The sequence below is a fragment of the Solanum lycopersicum genome, chromosome 9 (genome assembly GCF_036512215.1).
Source record: "Solanum lycopersicum chromosome 9, SLM_r2.1".
NCBI classification, from domain to species: Eukaryota; Viridiplantae; Streptophyta; class Magnoliopsida; order Solanales; family Solanaceae; genus Solanum; species Solanum lycopersicum.
In genome coordinates, this window is record NC_090808.1 from 32,251,562 (window position 1) to 32,269,537 (window position 17,976).

General features: G+C 35.1%; 1 protein-coding gene and 1 long non-coding RNA gene across 2 annotated transcripts; one reads left to right on the forward strand and one right to left on the reverse strand.

The window, feature by feature from the left end:
- Positions 1–839: 839 nt before the first annotated feature.
- LOC138338474 (PKS-NRPS hybrid synthetase cheA-like) lies at positions 840–1,731 on the forward strand. Its single transcript, XM_069289438.1, has 2 exons — positions 840–1,320; positions 1,442–1,731. Exons 1-2 carry the CDS (start codon positions 840–842, stop codon positions 1,729–1,731), a joined length of 771 nt encoding a protein of 256 aa, XP_069145539.1.
- Positions 1,732–5,663: 3,932 nt separating this feature from the next.
- Positions 5,664–6,003, reverse strand: LOC138338223 (uncharacterized). The gene is made up of 3 exons (XR_011211657.1): positions 5,958–6,003; positions 5,834–5,878; positions 5,664–5,753 (listed from the first exon to the last, which is right to left on the reverse strand). It is a non-coding gene; the product is annotated as an uncharacterized lncRNA (long non-coding RNA).
- Between the last annotated feature and the right edge of the window lie 11,973 nt (positions 6,004–17,976).

A 17,976-nucleotide genomic window follows, 5' to 3' on the forward strand; every position in this document is an offset into this window, starting at 1 on the left:
TGATGCTCTTCTAGCAGATTAATCTATATGTCTCTCTCTAGTCTTTTAATAATAGTAGTACACTCTTTAATGATGTGCAGAAAAAATATGACTAATATAGCAGTGATGCTTTACTTCATGGACGATGGGATCCAAGCAACAAATATATTAACTACTTGGCAGATGGTGTGTTGATACACACAGAGTCAACGTTCGCCACCCTCGTTTCTGTATTTGCTACTCAATTGTCAATAGACACATCAACAAGTAAAGTTGAAATCAGATATTAAATTGATGAAAGGTCTCCTCCAATTCAAATTCATAATGATATGGGGGTAAAGGTATATCTTGAAACTAAAAAGGAACATCGAGATATGACAAGATACCCTTTATGTGTCACAACAACTGAACCAGTCAACTTGGAGACTAATGCTGCACTCATTCCACTTTTGTGTTCAGACACTTCAGGAGATATGAGGGTTATACACAATTCATACTTCTCTAATACATTTAATGGTATTGATGAAGCAATAGGGTTAATTGGATTCGGATCATGTGAGGAAGTTGATGAGCTAGAAGAATTAGCACCAGGCATCATTATTATTCCCAATCACTCTTTATTTGAAAAAGATCAGGTGTATAAGAATAAATATGTCCTCACTAGTGCACTAAAAAGACATTCCATTCTTAATCATTTTCAATTCAAGACAACAAGATCAAGTGCAATAAGGTAAGACCTAAACTCAAGTCACTTTAAATTATTAATTGTGTATTAATATTTTTTCTACAGCTATTCGATACAGTGCCTAGGATAAAGCTGCAGTTGGAGTTTACGAGCTTCAAGCTTGAACAAATCTGAAATGTTCAAGATTAGAGAATTTGAAAGCGAACACACTTGTTTGTTGCTACATAATTCATTATTGGAAAGGCTAGCAACTAAGAGTGTTGTTGGGAGTATTATTGTGGGTAAACATGCTGAACCAGATGCTAATTACACACCAAAAGACATACAACGTGACATGTTAGCTGAATATGGTGTGCGACTCACATATATGCAAGCTTGGAGAGCTAAAGAAGCAGCTCTTGAATTAATCCGGGGTGATCCAATTCGATCATATGCAAAGTTGCCAAGCTACTTTCACATACTAGAGGCGACTTACCCTGGTTCTCATATAAGATTTCACAAATCAGAGGATGACCGTTTTTTATATGCGTTTGTAGCTTTGTTCACCTCGATAAAAGGATGGGAATATTGTAGACCAATTGTAGTTGTTGATGGAACTTTCTTAAAAGGAGCATACAAAGGGACACTGTTAACCGCTAATACCTTAGATGCAGCAGGTCAGACTTTCGAATATGATACTGTTTTTTATATTGAATTTTTGAACTATGTATTAAAATTGAATTATGATTGCAGTAAAAATGTATTAAACTTGTATTAAAAAAAGTGTACATGGTGCAGGGAGTATATTGCCACTTGCTTATGCTATTGTCGATTCAGAGAATGATTCATCTTGGAGGTGGTTTTTTGAGCAATTCAGAGATGCATTTGGTCAAAGACCAGAGATGTGTATCCTTTCCGATAGGCATGCAAGCATTATTAAGGCAGTTTCAACAGTTTATGATGAAGTACCTCATTTTGCATGTATGTGGCACTTACTGCAAAACATAATGAAAAATTTCAGAAGAAGTCAACAAAGGGTCACTGAGTTGTTCTACTCTGGCAAAAACATACACCATGACAGAATTTAATCAATGTATGACAATGGTTGAGAAGATAGATAAGAGGATCAAAGATTACTTGTTGAACATTGGATACAACAAATGGTCGCGTGTGCATGCTGAAGTAAACAGAACTTGGATGATGACATCAAATATAGCAGAATCAGTCAATTCACGAACAAGACATGCCAAAGTTCTTACAGTCTTGCAACTCTTGGAATTCATGAGAAAACTTGTACAGAAATGGAATAACAATAACAGATCAAAGGCGACATTTTCAGGTTTTCACCTTGGAAAAAAGTATGAAAATATATTGCGGTGCAATAAAATTGCATCAAAGAAATTAAAGGTATGCCTAATCTGTTTGCTAGTATTTTTTCTTCGGATTCATATCTAACATCTCTCTTGAATATATTTTTTTTCATAGGTTGTAGAGACAAATAAATATGTGTATACCGTACTTGATGGTATTACACAATTCACAGTATGTCTTCACTAACGTACATGCACATGTGGGAGATTTCAATTGGATGAGTTACCATGTCCACATGCTTTGGCCGTTTTAACAATAAAACACACTGGTTATGAGAAATATTGTTCGGCTTACTATACAAGAAAAAATTTATCGTTGACATATCAATTTCAAATGGATCCCCTGCCAAATGAAAGTACATGGAACACACCAACACATGTTCTTGAAGATATTGTACTTCCACCTCATAGAAAGTGACCTCCGGGAAGGCAAAAAAATAAAAGACATACTCAACTGAGAGAAGATGGATTCAAGAAGGCGAAAACTACATGCAGCAATTGTGGACAACATGATCACAACAAGAAGACTTGCAAAAATGTCTGGCCTTATGATCAAGAATAAAAAAATAATTTGTTTATTAGTTTGTTTTAGAAGCTCATTGACTCTACGAATTTGGATCATGTTCGGTTATATGGTCTATATTTTTGGTTCCGCAATCTCGTGTTATTCAGTTTAATAGAATGCTTTCTTAGTTGTGCAATCTCATGTTATTCAGCTTACTGGAATGTTTCTATGTGTATAGTTACATTTTATATGATATATAGATGAAATGATATAGTTTACTGGAATAACTCAGTTGAGCTTGAGGCTTGGAAATGTCTTGCTGAGTATATTTGTCAGGTTGGGGAATTTGGGTGATGCTTGGTATGTTTTTGGTTTGTTAGTATTTTTGTAATATAGCTTTAATTCAATGTTTAATTCACTTGTTAGTATTTGTGTAATACAACTTTAGCTTAGGTTTAATTAAGGTTTAATTCAATTGTTACCATTTTTGTAACATAGATTTAATTCAAGTTTAATTCAAGTTTAATTCAATTGTTACCATTTGTGTAATATAGATTTAATTCAAGTTTAATTCAGGTTTAATTCACTTGTGGAAATTTTAAGATTAATGTCTTGTTCTAATTCTATAAAGAAAAATAGGATTTCAAAAAAATAAATAGTATCAATTCGTAACACAGAAGTTCATATATTTGCAACCAAAAAACAATACGTGATTTTTTTTATAGTTTTCACAACTTATTGAGGTTTCATGTTTACCTCGAAAATTATAATTTTTTACTACTCAAATTACATATTCAAATAAAACTATAACTTTAAATCAACCTAATTACAGTTTTTTACTACCATTTCCTGCCAGTTTTACAGGAGCATTCATAGTGTCATTCAAACAGAAGTATGAGGAGCATTGACTTCTTTAAACTCAATCATGCATACTTCCAGCAAGTTGGATAGACATGGGCAGCAGCTTGTTGCTCCCAAACAAACTAACATATGTAGCATTCCAACTGCAAAGACAAAATTCCTTAGAGGAAGTACAAATAGAAAGGATCAATAAGGACACAAAGAAGGAACAACTTCAAATAGAAGACTTACATATAAACAACATAGTTAGGTATATAATATCAAGACTTACAAAATAGACCAATACAATTTTTCATAGCCATAGTAACTACAAATTGTTTTACATTATATAGTTTTCATAGTCATACTAACTAATATAACTATATTCTTTTATCTAACTGGTCTTTCGTCTTCACTTTGAAGGTCACTCTCTTGCTTGCTTCTTGCATATTTCCATAATATAGCTCCAAATCTCTTTCGGACAATGTCTGCCTTTACTTGTTGATTTTGAAAATGTTGGCCATTACTTACAAACTCCGCAAATGCAGCAACGAAAACTCCACAATCCCTACAAAATTCAATATAAAATTATTATCAAAAAATCAATTTAATAATTAAAAAAACACATATTTGATAATACTTACAGTGAATCCTCATTTTGTCTGGGAACATCTTTAGTTATGAAATGAAACTCAATTTTCTCGAACTCATTTATCTCACTGTATTTTGGTGTTGACTTCAATTCAGGACGCTTATCATAGAACTTAACCACACTTAGATAATATGGTAAACAACCGAAAGCATCTCAAAAATATTTTTTACCTCTAAATTCACCCCACCCCTAGCCGGAAATGAATCATACACCTCCAATGACCTTTGCCCAATATCAAACACCACAAAAATCCAGTGACGATTCTCTTTAATGTTTAGTGGAATAAGAACAAAATCCACTTTATCCCACGAGGTACTTGCCAACAAACGACGTCCACTGATATACCGGGCAATATCATCAGAATCTAAAACTTTAAAATTTTCCTTATCCTCATGAGCATCACAAAGTTTAAAGAAAGAATTGGTAATCTTTGTCTTCAAAACACAACCAGTCGTCGTAAAATGAACATTACTGTTGGTTTCATATTTTCCTTTCTTTCATAGGTAATAGAAAATGACATCAATATGCTGGGAAAAAAAAACTTATGAAACAGAATAGTGACAGAACAGTGCAGAAATTTCAACTCAAAGTTAAGGGAAAACTCTGTTTTCGCCCCAAGTGTGGCTCATTCATCACATATTGGTGAAACACAACAGTGATAGAACTTATGAAGATGTTCAATTTCTACCAGAAAAAAACTTAGAGACAACAGTAACTTACTGAAGCTGACATATTTTATATAATATTCTAGCTCATGTATATGCATATATGTGGATTCTTAATGATACAATGAACCTCAAAAGAAAAGAATTGAAGCTAAAATGACAAGAACATGATTACAAGTTTCATTCTTTGCGCAATATCCTGAGCTTTTGTCCCTATTGAAAGACAGAGACAAAGGGAACAAGAACAGAAAGAAAAATGACTTGCAAGCTATAGAATTACAATGTCACACAACTAAAGAGCTTCAATAGATGAAAAATACAATCTATCTACACAACTAAACAGAAAGAATTTTAGTTGAGACAAAGGCAAACTCAAGATTAAGAAACAGAACGAATCAAAGAAATATTAACGTCCAACTAAAATTTATATAACAAACCTCATCACACCATTGTTGTCCAGAATGTGCCAATTTGAAAAACCAGAGTCTTTCATCTACCGTACAGACACCCAATTCAAATGCTGGATTGATAACATTAAGAGCATCTGTATAAGGTTTCTTTGCCCTATCAAAACATAACAAAAATAAAAAAATACTCAAAACCGAGACAGAAACAACTAAAAAAGAGGCAAATACGAAACTAAAAAAGAGGTACAAAGCGTTCCACAAGTTGAATTAAGCTTGTATATATTATGAATTAGGAAAATTATACCAAAAACATCAAAATAAATTACCTCTTTTTTGTACCCATATAAAGCCACTTAGTGAATGAATCGATCAAATCAGATTCATCATCTCCTCCGCTTGCATATAAAAAAGGATGTTTTGTCTCAAAAACCTGCATGTAACACATAAAGTTCCTCCAGATTCAAAATGTTGTGTGAAGGGAGATGTTATTAACTTTCCTGGATTTTTCTTTCTGCCACGTTTCTTCGGTGACACTTTCTTTTTGTTTTGATCAACTTGGGCTCTTTTTTTTAGATAAGATTCTTCAGTCCTATTAATCTGAGAAAGATCTTTATCAAGTAAAATAAAGTCATCTAAAGTATGCAAAGGTTTTTGACAATCCTCTGTTGCATCTGCATATAATAGATATATTGATTAATTTACAATCAACAGATGCAACACTTATTTATGTTGGTTTTTTTTACTACATTACCATCAGGTTTCGCCCCAACTGTATTCACATCAGCAGCCTCTTGGACTGTAAGCAAAATAAATATTTTAATAATGTTATCAAAATAAATCGAAAGAAGTTTAGTTGAAGTTAAGAAAATGAATACCATTTATATCAGCAACAACCTCTGACAGAACTTTTTCAATAGCAATTCCTGCAACATCTTCATCTGTACATAACAAGAACATTTAAAAAAACAGAATTGAATTAAAATATATGAAATATGTAATATATTTGTATAAAATCCTTCATTACCTATTTTACTTGATACTCTTTCAAGATTTTCAACATCAGCAAATCTAACTGTAGCTTTAAGCACTTGAGATTCTTCATTTTGATTTGATCCCCTAACATGAGCATCGTTCCCTCTCGATTCATTTACAGATGCATTAACACGGGGAGAAAATGTTGTATATGTAATTAACATATTATAAAAAAACATATCAAAGTTAACTGAAAAATGAAATATCGAATTCGTGTCATTTATAGATTAACTGGAAGAAAATACTAAACTATATATTAAAATTATATTATGAATATAACAGAAATTTACTGAAAATATAAACGAACCTCCATTAAAATCTAATCCACCTGGAAATGTCTCGCCAGCATGCTTCTTAGATGGTTCCTTAACTTCTCGAATAACAGAGCTGCTACCACCACTTTAGCAAACAACAAAGAAATATCCTCCAATAATTGTTTGTTTGAGTTCACCACAAATTCTTTGATTTGATTGAATCCTAAATCAATCTTCTCTTCAAGCACTTTGTTATTTTCATTCACCTAATAGATATTAAATCATAATGAAAATATTTAAAAAAATAACAATTTTAAAATAAAAAGCCTAAAGTTTAGTTTGTGTATACTTTTACAAACTCTTTTCTCAATTCTATGACTTCATTGGTCAAAATGTCTAGACCATGATTTGATCCTTTAGGCTCCAATTTCAAAATTTCAGCATGGTAATCACGAGTTTCAGGACGCCTGAATTTGGATACTTCATCTTCACTGGCCACTAAGTTCTCAAACTGAAAAACCAAATACACAAAATAACATTAGATATAGTAACTTGAGTTCAAATAAACAATGTAATAAAATGTATTAACTTTGTACAAATACCTTGTTTTTTGTAGGCATGAAGAGACATTTCTCAATATATTTTAACCATGGACTTTCTGCAATTGTCTTCAAATTCAAGATTCTTGGAATAGAATTAGCAACACGAATAGCTATATCTTCATCAACTTTTGAACAACACTCAAATATCCAAATTTGAAGAGCAAGAGGCAAGCCACCAATTCTATAGTACTTATGTGTTGACTTAAGCTCATGCCTCACAGAATCAGACAACTTTTTGTAGACATCTAAACCCCATGGATATGAATTGAATTTTCCACTTTCCACAAGGTAAAAATCTCTATTGCTAATTTGGTATTCGTTGTCCTCATATGAAAATAAAAAATCATTAATGAAGTATAGAACAACCAATGAAACAGCCGAGTCATCATCTATGAATTTTTTAGCTAAAAACAGTGCACGTAGATGACTCTTTGGAAGTGTAATTTTTTCCGGAAAATAACGACTCATCAAACTACATCTAGAATTGGGAACATTGATAGATGTGCCATCACCAACACAATTTAAGCCTGTAACTATCCCAAATTCTCTAAGACCAAAAAATAACTTTTTGTTATTTATTTCAATAGCAAACACATTATCCGGTGTGTGTTTTAACTCTCTATTTATAAGACAATGAATAAGTTGTAGTTGTGTGCTTGATTTTGGAAGGTCAAGAAAGTACCCAAAACATGTATTCCTAAACATATCAAGTTGTTTATCAGATAAAGATAGTTTGATTTGTTCAATGACACTATGATTAGTGTAACATGACCACCTACTCGAAATATACACAACATCAGGATGTTTCCAGAATTTACGATCCTGCATATGCATTAAACATGAATTAAAAATATGTTACTACATACTAAAGATGAATAAAAAATGAATTAGAGTTGAAATAAAGTTGAATTAAAGTTGAATTAAAGTTCAACTAAAGTTGAATTAAAAATGAATTAAAGTTGAATGAAAGTTGAATTAAAGATAATTTCACATACTACATCTAAAAAACAAGCAGCAATCAACATACAACCCATTGCTAAACAACAAATAACTAAGAAGTACTAGCACATACCGGATATCTACTCTCTGGTAGAATGACACTTTTGGGTAAACGATTTCGTGTTTTTCCATCATTCACCAGCCTTTTCTTCTCCAATCCATCTTTATTTTTCAAACTTTTTGACTGAAATTGAGGAGGTAAATCCTCAAAATCATCATCACTGTCAACGATTTTCTTCGATGTAGATGCCAAAGTAACACATATTTTTTTTGATTTCTTCATTGTTTTAACCTCTTTAACTCGTTTTTTACTTTTCTTTTGCTTCTTGTTTTCTTCCTCATTGTTCTTCTCTCCCGAAATTTGTGATATACCCAAACTAAAACATGGAATTTCATCCATAGAATTAGAAGACGAAACTTGAAGTTTCTTTCGATTTCTTCGATAAATTTTTGGATTCGAAGGCGTCACTAGACGCGGACTTCTTCTAAGATCTTTTTCCATTAAGATTCGTACAGAAAAATGGAGAAAAAAAACAAACAGAAACCCTAATTTTTGACGAGGAGAAGGAGAAAGAAAAAAAAGAGCGAGAAAGGATATGAACGATAATATGTTTTACTTTGTTTAAAATTTGTATAAAAAAGGAATAAATGGGTTTTAAATTGTTTTAAGTTAATATAGCTAAAAGTTGACAAAAATGGTAATAAATAAAAAGTGTACTTAAAATTGGTAATTATAAAATAAAAGGTCTTTGTTTATGTAATTTTTCCAAAGAAAAATGTATCAACCAACGCAAATTGTTCTGGACTATCAAATAACTCATTACTATTATGCATATTATATGTAGTACACTGATAAGAGAATATTTAAATGAAACATGAAGATTTAAACACCACATACCTGAGACTTTGTGCACAAAAAGTTAGTATTAAATACACAATACTACGCTCGACGATATATAGCCTATATATCGACAATCAAAATAACTTCATCAGCCACTACATAGGGACAAACGACATAAAATATCATCGAGACCCGCAAATAACAACTATAACTCAACGCGAAGTCATCTACAAAGAAAGCGAGAATTTTTAACCAAACTAAGTCATTATATAAAACAATTTACCAAAGTAATACATTTTTCTAAAATTTTACAAAACTAGTACAAACGTATTTAATGGTAACGTTTTAGGGTATATTTTATTTTTTAAAAACTAACAACATTAGGTTGATATACGTCACTGTAAGTAACGTTTTACTTTTAAAACGTTAGTGTGAGTAACGTATATTAATCTGACGCCATCACTTTAAAAAATAAAATATATCCTAAAACGTTACTGTGTAATACGTTTATACTAGTTTTGTAAAATTTTAGAAAAACATATTATTTTGATAAATGACTTTATATAATCCTGTGTATATATATGTATATATATAGCTAAATACTACTATATGAGTATGTGTGTTGCACATGTACCCCATAGAGATGAACATAAACTAATTAAAAAATCATATAATTTCTTTTAAAATAGTATTTGAGATACAATAAAAATATAAAAAGAAAAATGATAAATGCTTGCAGTGTATTATATATATATATATATATATATATATATATATATATATATATATATATACACATATATATATATATATATATATATATATATATATACACATATATATATATATATATATATATATATATATATGAACTATTAAGAAATTATATAATTTCTGTTAAAATAGTATTTGAGCTACGACATAATATATAAAAAAGAAAGTGATAAATGCTTATAGTGTATAGTTAACTCATATAAGAATTTTTATTTCCATTTAGTCCTCCCATTGTTATAATTCAGATATATAAATTTTATATTGATTTTAAAAGACAATTTAAGTAGCAAAAACAAAGATAGAAGTACACACTCATGATTATAGTTGATTCATAGAAGATTTTTTTTGCATTTAGTCTTCCTCTTATTATAGTTTGATGTATAAATTTTATATTTGTTTTAAAAGACAAATGAAGTAGCAAAAAATACTTAGACGCACACTACCTTATGATTAACTTCCTTCAAAATCTTGTCTCGTAGAATGGAGTAAAATTACTGAAATTTATCCCTTAAATGTCTCTCTTGTCTCATAGAATAAAGTAAAAATATTGATATTAAATTAATAGTTACAGAATACAAATTTCAAGAAGATAAAATGTTTGACATTAATTAGTAAAAGATGAAATTCTCCTTCTCACTAAGTACCGTGCAATTAATTTATTCAAATTTATAAATAAAGAAAACTTATTAGAGGGAAATAACTAAAGAATGAAAGTGCAATATTTGGTATTTAAGTTATGTCATTATATAATTAAAATATTAATATTTAATCAAATAAAACGGATTTTAATTTAATGGAGAGACGACATGACAATATAAATATTTTTTAAATTAAAAGTTTGTTAAATATATATGTTTTACATTATTTTGTGAAAAATATAATAGGAGCAATATTTTGTCATGGTTAAAAGATCTTATAACTTCTTTAATATTTGGTGTATCATTTATTTACTTTAGAACTTTAATCTCATCATAATTTTAATAAAAATTGTCTTAAAAATATAGATTTAATCCACAAGCAAATGTAAGAAAAATTCTTTAGAAATATTTAAAATTTAAGGTGCCAAAAATTTAATTATTAATAATTTAAAATTAGACTTCTTGTAGGAATTAAGTGTCAATTTTTACATGCCTTACACACTATTTTTATGATTCTATTTATTATATTTTATATAGAAAAATATACGCCCTTCAATAAAATACATTCTTAATACGAAATTACAAATACAGAAAAAGTTATTATTTATAGGACTAAGTTTAGCATAAGGCTACGAACGAAAATTAAAAAATTCTAAGATAATCTTTTCCCTGCTTTTTATTGATAATGCAAACTGAAACAATACTATAGCAATAAACCACTTAGTCGGGGCGTCTTTCTTCAGCAATTTGAAATTGGCTCACACACCACTGTTTATTGTGCTATAAATAGGATAATAAAGTTTAACCTTCTATTAAACTCATCACCTCTTTTCTCGTTTTCGACGGAGGTAACTCTTGAATTGCTTTAATCTTGGAGGGGTCAAGCTCAATAACTTACTCCAAAAGCGCATTTTGTGGGATTTAAATTTAAGTTGTACCGATGCAAACGTTCAAAGAATTTTCTCAGGTGTGTCAAATGATTCGAACTCTAATGGGATTTGATTATGATGTCATCAACGTACACTTTAATCTCCTTATGAATCATGTTGTGGAAAATAGTCATCATGGCTCTCATGTAGGTGGCACTGACGTTCTTGAAGAGGAACGGCATCACCCTGTAGTGATATACACCCCAAGGTGTAATGAAAGCTGTTTTTTCCACGTCTTCCTCATCCATCAAAATTTGGTAATAGCATGCGTAACAGTCTACAAAAGACTGCATCTCATGTTTGGCACAGTTGTCAATCAAAATATGGATATTTGGCAACGGAAAATTATTTTTCGGACTAGCCTTGTTGAGATCTCTATAATCAACACAAATCCTCATTTTCTCGTCCTTCTTGGAGATCGAAACGACGTTGGCCAACCAGGTTTGATATTGCTCTACTTCAACCAATCGAGACTAAATTTTCTTGGTTATTTCTTCCTTAACATTCATGCTAAGTTAAGGCTTGAATTCCCGAGTCTTTTGCCTCACAGGCTCGAACCCTGGGTTGATCGGTAGCCTATGAGATACGACATCGGTACTCAACCCCTGCATATCACCGACTTCCCAAACAAACACATCATTGTATTCGGCAATCAAATGAAACAGTCTCTCCTTCTGAGTTTCATTCAGGTGGGTGGTGATATTAACCTCTTCGACACATTCCAAATCTCCCAAATTCACTATTTCTGTTTCCTCTAGATTCGGTTTATGCTGATTCTCAAACTGCCGAAATTCCTCGGTGACATAATCTGGTTCCCCATTTTCTTCTTCATAGTCGTCAACCTTATCGTCATTTGTCTCATTTTGTTCATTTAGCCCATGACATTGGCAGGTCTGTAATTTATGTTACTGAAATCATAAACAGACAAAAATAGGAAAGTAAAGTATGACAAACAACTAAATAAGTAAAGTTAAAAAAAATGCTTTCATTTAAAACAAAATCCAAACTTTGGCCATGGCATGGGTCTATGTTTCCTTTTGAACATCACAACGAAAATTCGATAACTTGAACAATTAAGAAAAATGCAGAAATGGTGGGTCTCGGGTCACTTCCGGACAACCACCGATTTTAGTGTGCACAAATTAACTCCTTTCTACCAAAGAGTTTGGGACATCAGGATCGACGTGGAAGTCCAGTTCTGCAGCACCTCCCCTGGTTCAGCATCACGAATACTAGCTAACTCGACCTCCTCCTCGACAATAGCATTGATCTCCTCGAAGAGGTCACAGATTCCTTCCCCAAAGTCTTCAGGCTCCGCATACTCCCGGATTGGAAAGGATTGATACAGATGCGAGATCAGCTTAGCCAACTCTTGATCCATTTTCTTCTTCATCTTCATGTCGTCATCTGTGGGGATGTACCCCAAACCATATCTGGATCCTTTAACAAGGACCGGAACATGCTCAATAATTCCTTGGGAATCTCTTCCCAATCCGAAACCTGGCTCGAACACATTCTGTAGAATCACCGTGGCTATCATTTTGTATACGGCTGGCATGGGGGTCTGCCGAGCCATATCCTCATTGGTGTCATTCACCAGCTCCACTATGTAAAAGTCATCACCTTGCGGCATCTCATCAATGACCGACACCTGCTTGCCCGAGTGACTTCCCTCGCCGTGAATCACTAACTCTTCATTTTTCCATACAAGCTTCATCATTTAATAGAGAGTAGAGGGGATGACTCCAGCCATGTGGATAAACGGCCTTTCCAAAAGAAGGTTGTAGCTAGTAACTATGTGAAATAGTTGGAATTGCGCACTAAACTCCACGGGGCCCATTTGAAGGGTCAAAGTCACTGCCCCTAATGTGTCTCTTTGCACACCATCAAACTCTCTTACATTAACCTGGTTCTGCTCCAATTTCCCAAGGTCAAAATTTAGGTGCCTCAACATCGACAATGGGCAGATATTTCAAACCATATCCATCATCTATCAAAACACAGTTGATAACCTTTCCAAGGCATATCACTGTAAGGTGCAGCGCTTTGTTGTGGAATCTTCCTTTGACTTGCAACTCATCGTCACAAAAGCTGATCTCATGCCCAGAATGACTTGATGAATCATGGCAGCCACGTTATCACTACTTGTACCTAAGGCTACGTATGTATCATCAAGAGCTTTCATTAAGGCCTTCCTGTGGGACTGAGAGCTCATCAACAGGGCCCACACGGAGATCTGAGCTGGAGTCTTCTCTTAATGTTTGACGATGGAATAGTCCTTCGGTTGCATCCTTCTACAGAACTCTTCTGCTTCCCCTTGCTTATAGTCCTGTTAGCATGGTACTTCTTCTGTCCTCCGATATCAAGCTCATAAAGAGTGTAGCACCTTCCGGACCTGGTCATGCCTTGGGCCACAACAGTTTCAATGACACATATGGGTTGGATCTCAAATAGTTTATTCTGGCTTTCAGCAAGTGTGGTAAAGTTCCTTGAAGGCCTTTTTTCAAATCTCAGACAGGAAGGATCATAACCGCTTTGCTGAGGGGGAGGCACCTGCTGATAATTTCGGGTATTCGGACGAGGAGCTTCGCTTCAAGGATAAGGGTTTGTCGTGTAATTTGGCACTGGAGTTTGGTAATTCAGGAGGGAGTTCTGATGTAATGGATCTTAGACTTGATTAGTGGGCGGAGGTGCTCGGTAGCTCGACTGTACATTGGCACAGTTGGGAGCAATATTCTGATAAGGGGATGGAATTTGGTAAGGTTGAGGGTAATTTGGATATATGGGAGAAAAATTTGGATATTTGGGGGTGGACCTTGGTACGACAAAATTTGGAGCATTTTGATAGGTGGGGGCATTATTGTGATTATTAGGATGATTGGATTGTGGGTAGTACGCTCGGTGAGACTTTGAGGAGGGACTGGAACGATCTTGGGAATATGACGGGTTTCTAGGGGGTTTTCTTCCCCCATACGAGACAGAGGCAACTTCCTCTCTACTCTTCCTTATCAATCATGAAGACCCAGGTGATGCGGATATACGGTCTATCTTCCCCGATTTCAAACCATCTTTGATGGTCTCACCAACTTTGACTATCTCGGTGAATTTAGCTCCAACTAGCAACATGATTCAGTCATAGTACTCTTGCTCCTTCTCCCGCACAAACGATTCCACAATCTCTTTCTCGGTCATGGGCGGCCTTACCCTCGATGCTTCTTTCCTCCATCTATAGGCAAATTTCCTATAGCTTTCAGTTGGTTTCTGCTTCATCTTCTCTAGAGAATATGGATCGGGAATTATTTCGACATTGTAGGCGAATCGGTAAATGAAGTCTTTAGCCAACGCTTTCCAACTGGGCCACTACCTGGTTTCGTGTAAAGTAAACCACTCGAGGGCCTCCCCACATAGACTTCGGCTGAAAAGTTGCATCAACAAGGCCTCATCCCTGCTAACTCCCTTGAGTTGGTCACAATACGCTCTCAGATGCGCCATGGGGTTGCCTACTCCTCCGAAGGTATCAAACATCAAATTTTGAACCATTCGGGAAGGTTCAAATCTGGGTGGATGCACAACTCTGCGTAACTGAGTCCTACGACGTCTGGGATGCACTGTAACTCTTTCATAGCCCTTTTTATTTCCTCCTTTATATCGATCTTCGCATCCTCCTTTGCTTTCCATTAACTTCCCTGTTCTTCATAGTGATCCAACTCAAAACCGTGCACATCGTGCTCGGCAGGAACGGGAACTTTGAAGGTTACACTTTTTGGGAGGGGTGGAGCTATAGAAGGACTTGGGACGTTTTGGGCGGTCTGGTAGTTCTGTGGGTAGGCCTGAGGATTGGTGTTCTAATTTAAATGGGGATGAAGTGTTTGGGGATTGAAGGCAGTTTTATTTTGGTTTTGATTTTGTGGCGGTAGGGCTGTTTGAGTAAACTTAGGATGGGGTGGCATTTGAGGGTTGTTATTTGGAAGAGGTGAAGGAGTTTGGTAAGATACAGAAGCGTATTGGGGGTTTTGGGTTGTCACATATATCACAGACGGATTATGCACAGGTGTAGAAGGCTGGTTCTGAGTTGGATCCATGTTTGATGAAGGGAAGTAGATCGGAGGTCTTGCATCGACAATATTAGGACAAAATCCAGGTGGAGGGCATCCTGTCTCTGTTGCATTTCACCTTTCATTTCAGCAATCTGTTGCATCAGTTGCATGATCAATTTGAACTGTTCTGCTACGGTGGGTTGAGCCACCACAACATCAATAAGACGCACTTCGTCGTTGTTGTCTCTCATAACTGTCTTTCCTTTGTCTGAATTTGGTCCTGGGAAGGAATATGTACGACCTTTCGATCTAGTGAAGTAAGGATGATCTGCCAGCTTTAATCGACACAGACCAATTAAAAGGTACTTGAGAAGTGAAACAACTAAAAGGCAGATTTGTCAGTGCAGATTCAGAGTACAAAATGTATAATATCACACAGAGAGCACATAAACACACAAGTTGATTTTTTTGAGGATATCTTTAACCCACGAATGAGGACGGGAATATATTTTTTTATCAAGCAGGAATTTGCCTGTTTTAGTTTTGACATTGTCTCATGAAGGCTAAATAGCGTTGAGCTACGGTCTTCTTGCAACTGGTTTTTGATGTCTGTTGATCTGATCTTCATATCTTTCGGAACATGAAGGAGAATGATTTTTTAAAGATCAGGGCCCGGACAGGAGAGACTGCCTACGTATCTCACAAGGAGAATTCAGGCGCAACGTAGTTCGAGTTTAGGATGAAATATTTTCATTCATTCTTTCGTTACGATTACAAGGAAATTAAAAGACAACATTGGAATTCTTAAAAGATGACGATGACACTTTAGTCGTTTCTCTTCCTGTTCTTGCGTCACTCCCTTCCTTTCAGACAATCTAGAAATGGAGGCTTGTAGACGATTTACTCCTCGTCGTCCTCCTCAATCAATTCAAGGAGTGCGTTGTCGTGGCCATTGTTGGCTGCTCCCTATTCACAGGCGAGGTATTTTCCGCCCTTTAGGTTGCTACGGGTTGTCAATTCCTTATCTAGTGATACACTTTTAGCTAACAGAACGGCGGTCTCCACATCTATCTTTTCCTCTCTCGCCTTTCCTTCGTGCACCTTCAAACGAAGCATGTCCAACTTTTTTCTCAAGCTTTCGGTTTCCACCTCAACCTATTTCTTTCTTTTTATCTGCGATGCCATATATTCATCATATGTCACGGCTGCAGCTTTGTAAATTGTTTTGGTCATGTCAACTCTGAGTCCTTCTTCCTTGGCCTTTTTAATTTCCCGAGCGATTTGTTCGATCATTCTCTGTAGCTCTTTTTCAGTGAGTTCCATCTGGATGTTCTCTCCCTTGTCCATAGCGGTAATTTGCCTTTCCTGAGATGATAGAACAGTATTTCGGATTTGTGCTATAGGAGATAGCCTTTTGAGTGAGAAATTTGAGACTTAGGAATTTTTGGTCGAACATTTGTAATAGTGGCTTCTGTATATTCTTTGGAAATTTCTGGCTAGGAGTGGGTTTACGATATCCTCATTCATACCAACATAACACATAAGCAGTTAACAACACACATATATATATATATCGCGTCCTAAAACATACAGGGGGAACCTTTTGTGCCAAGGGTAGGCCTAGCGTATTCGAGTGATGAACGTGTGAATTTGAACCAAATAAACAATTCCCCCAAAAATAACCTTTACTAATGAATAATAATGTTCGAAAAAAGGGAAACAAATATTAAAGACAAACCCACGCATGGGTCATTCGAAAGTGCAACAAAATCAGACCCACGCAGGGCCTATAACAACCCACGCAGGGGTGAGGTCCACTATGCCGCTCCAGATGATCCTGCTCCGTCGCCGTCACTTTGAAATTTGTGTTGCTAAAACATGTACCTTAGCATCAGCAGAAAACCTTCACCCAAACATCCTTTGTCTTTCAAACCTTCGTATCGCATCCTCTCGATTTTCTCCTTGATCCAGTTATCAAAATCATCATAACCATGCCTCAGTCTTTCAACCTCTCGAGTCACCCTCTCAAGAGCGTCTTGATTCTCTACAAACTTAGCGTACACCACCTTAGACTCTTCCTTTATCTCTTGTAGCTCGGCTACTACTTTGGATTCTCTGTCCGTTACACTGTGAAAGCTACGTGGAGTTTGAAAGGGGACGTTTTGTATGTCCTTCTTCAGCCATTCTTTGTAACCCTTTTCATACCCTGCATTGAATCGATCAGGGTCAATGGTGTCCTTATCCATATGTTTGGTGCTTTTCCATTCTCTAAACATTTGAGACGCGTCGTGCACTCTATCATCTCCAATATCGTACACATAAGTGCCATAGTACACTTCTCTTGGTATACTTTGTCTTCTTTCGAACTGTCCCAAGACTCGAAATGGTGCGTAAGGGTGAAATCCCCGAATGCCTGGTAGAGGAATCACAATATTTCTACGACTTTCCATGATGACTTCTTTGGATATAAAATGGTCGAGCATCCATTGGAGGTCTTCTTCTCTCAAACGGAGAAAATTTGGGCCCATCTCCCCCTTGTCCTCCGATTGTTCATATTTTCCCAATACAATGTGTCATTGAAATCCTTAAGGGTATTATTGTTGTCCAGGGTTTGCAGCTCCCGAGTCCCAGCACCCTTTGCTGAATGGCTGAGGATCCACCACTAGAGGAGTAGATTACATCCTTGAAAGTATCGGTGTCCTTCTTTACACTTTCCCAAGGCTCGATACATGTCGGACAGGATGACTGGAGCTATAAGGTAGTATTTCTTTGTCCCTTGGTTTTCATA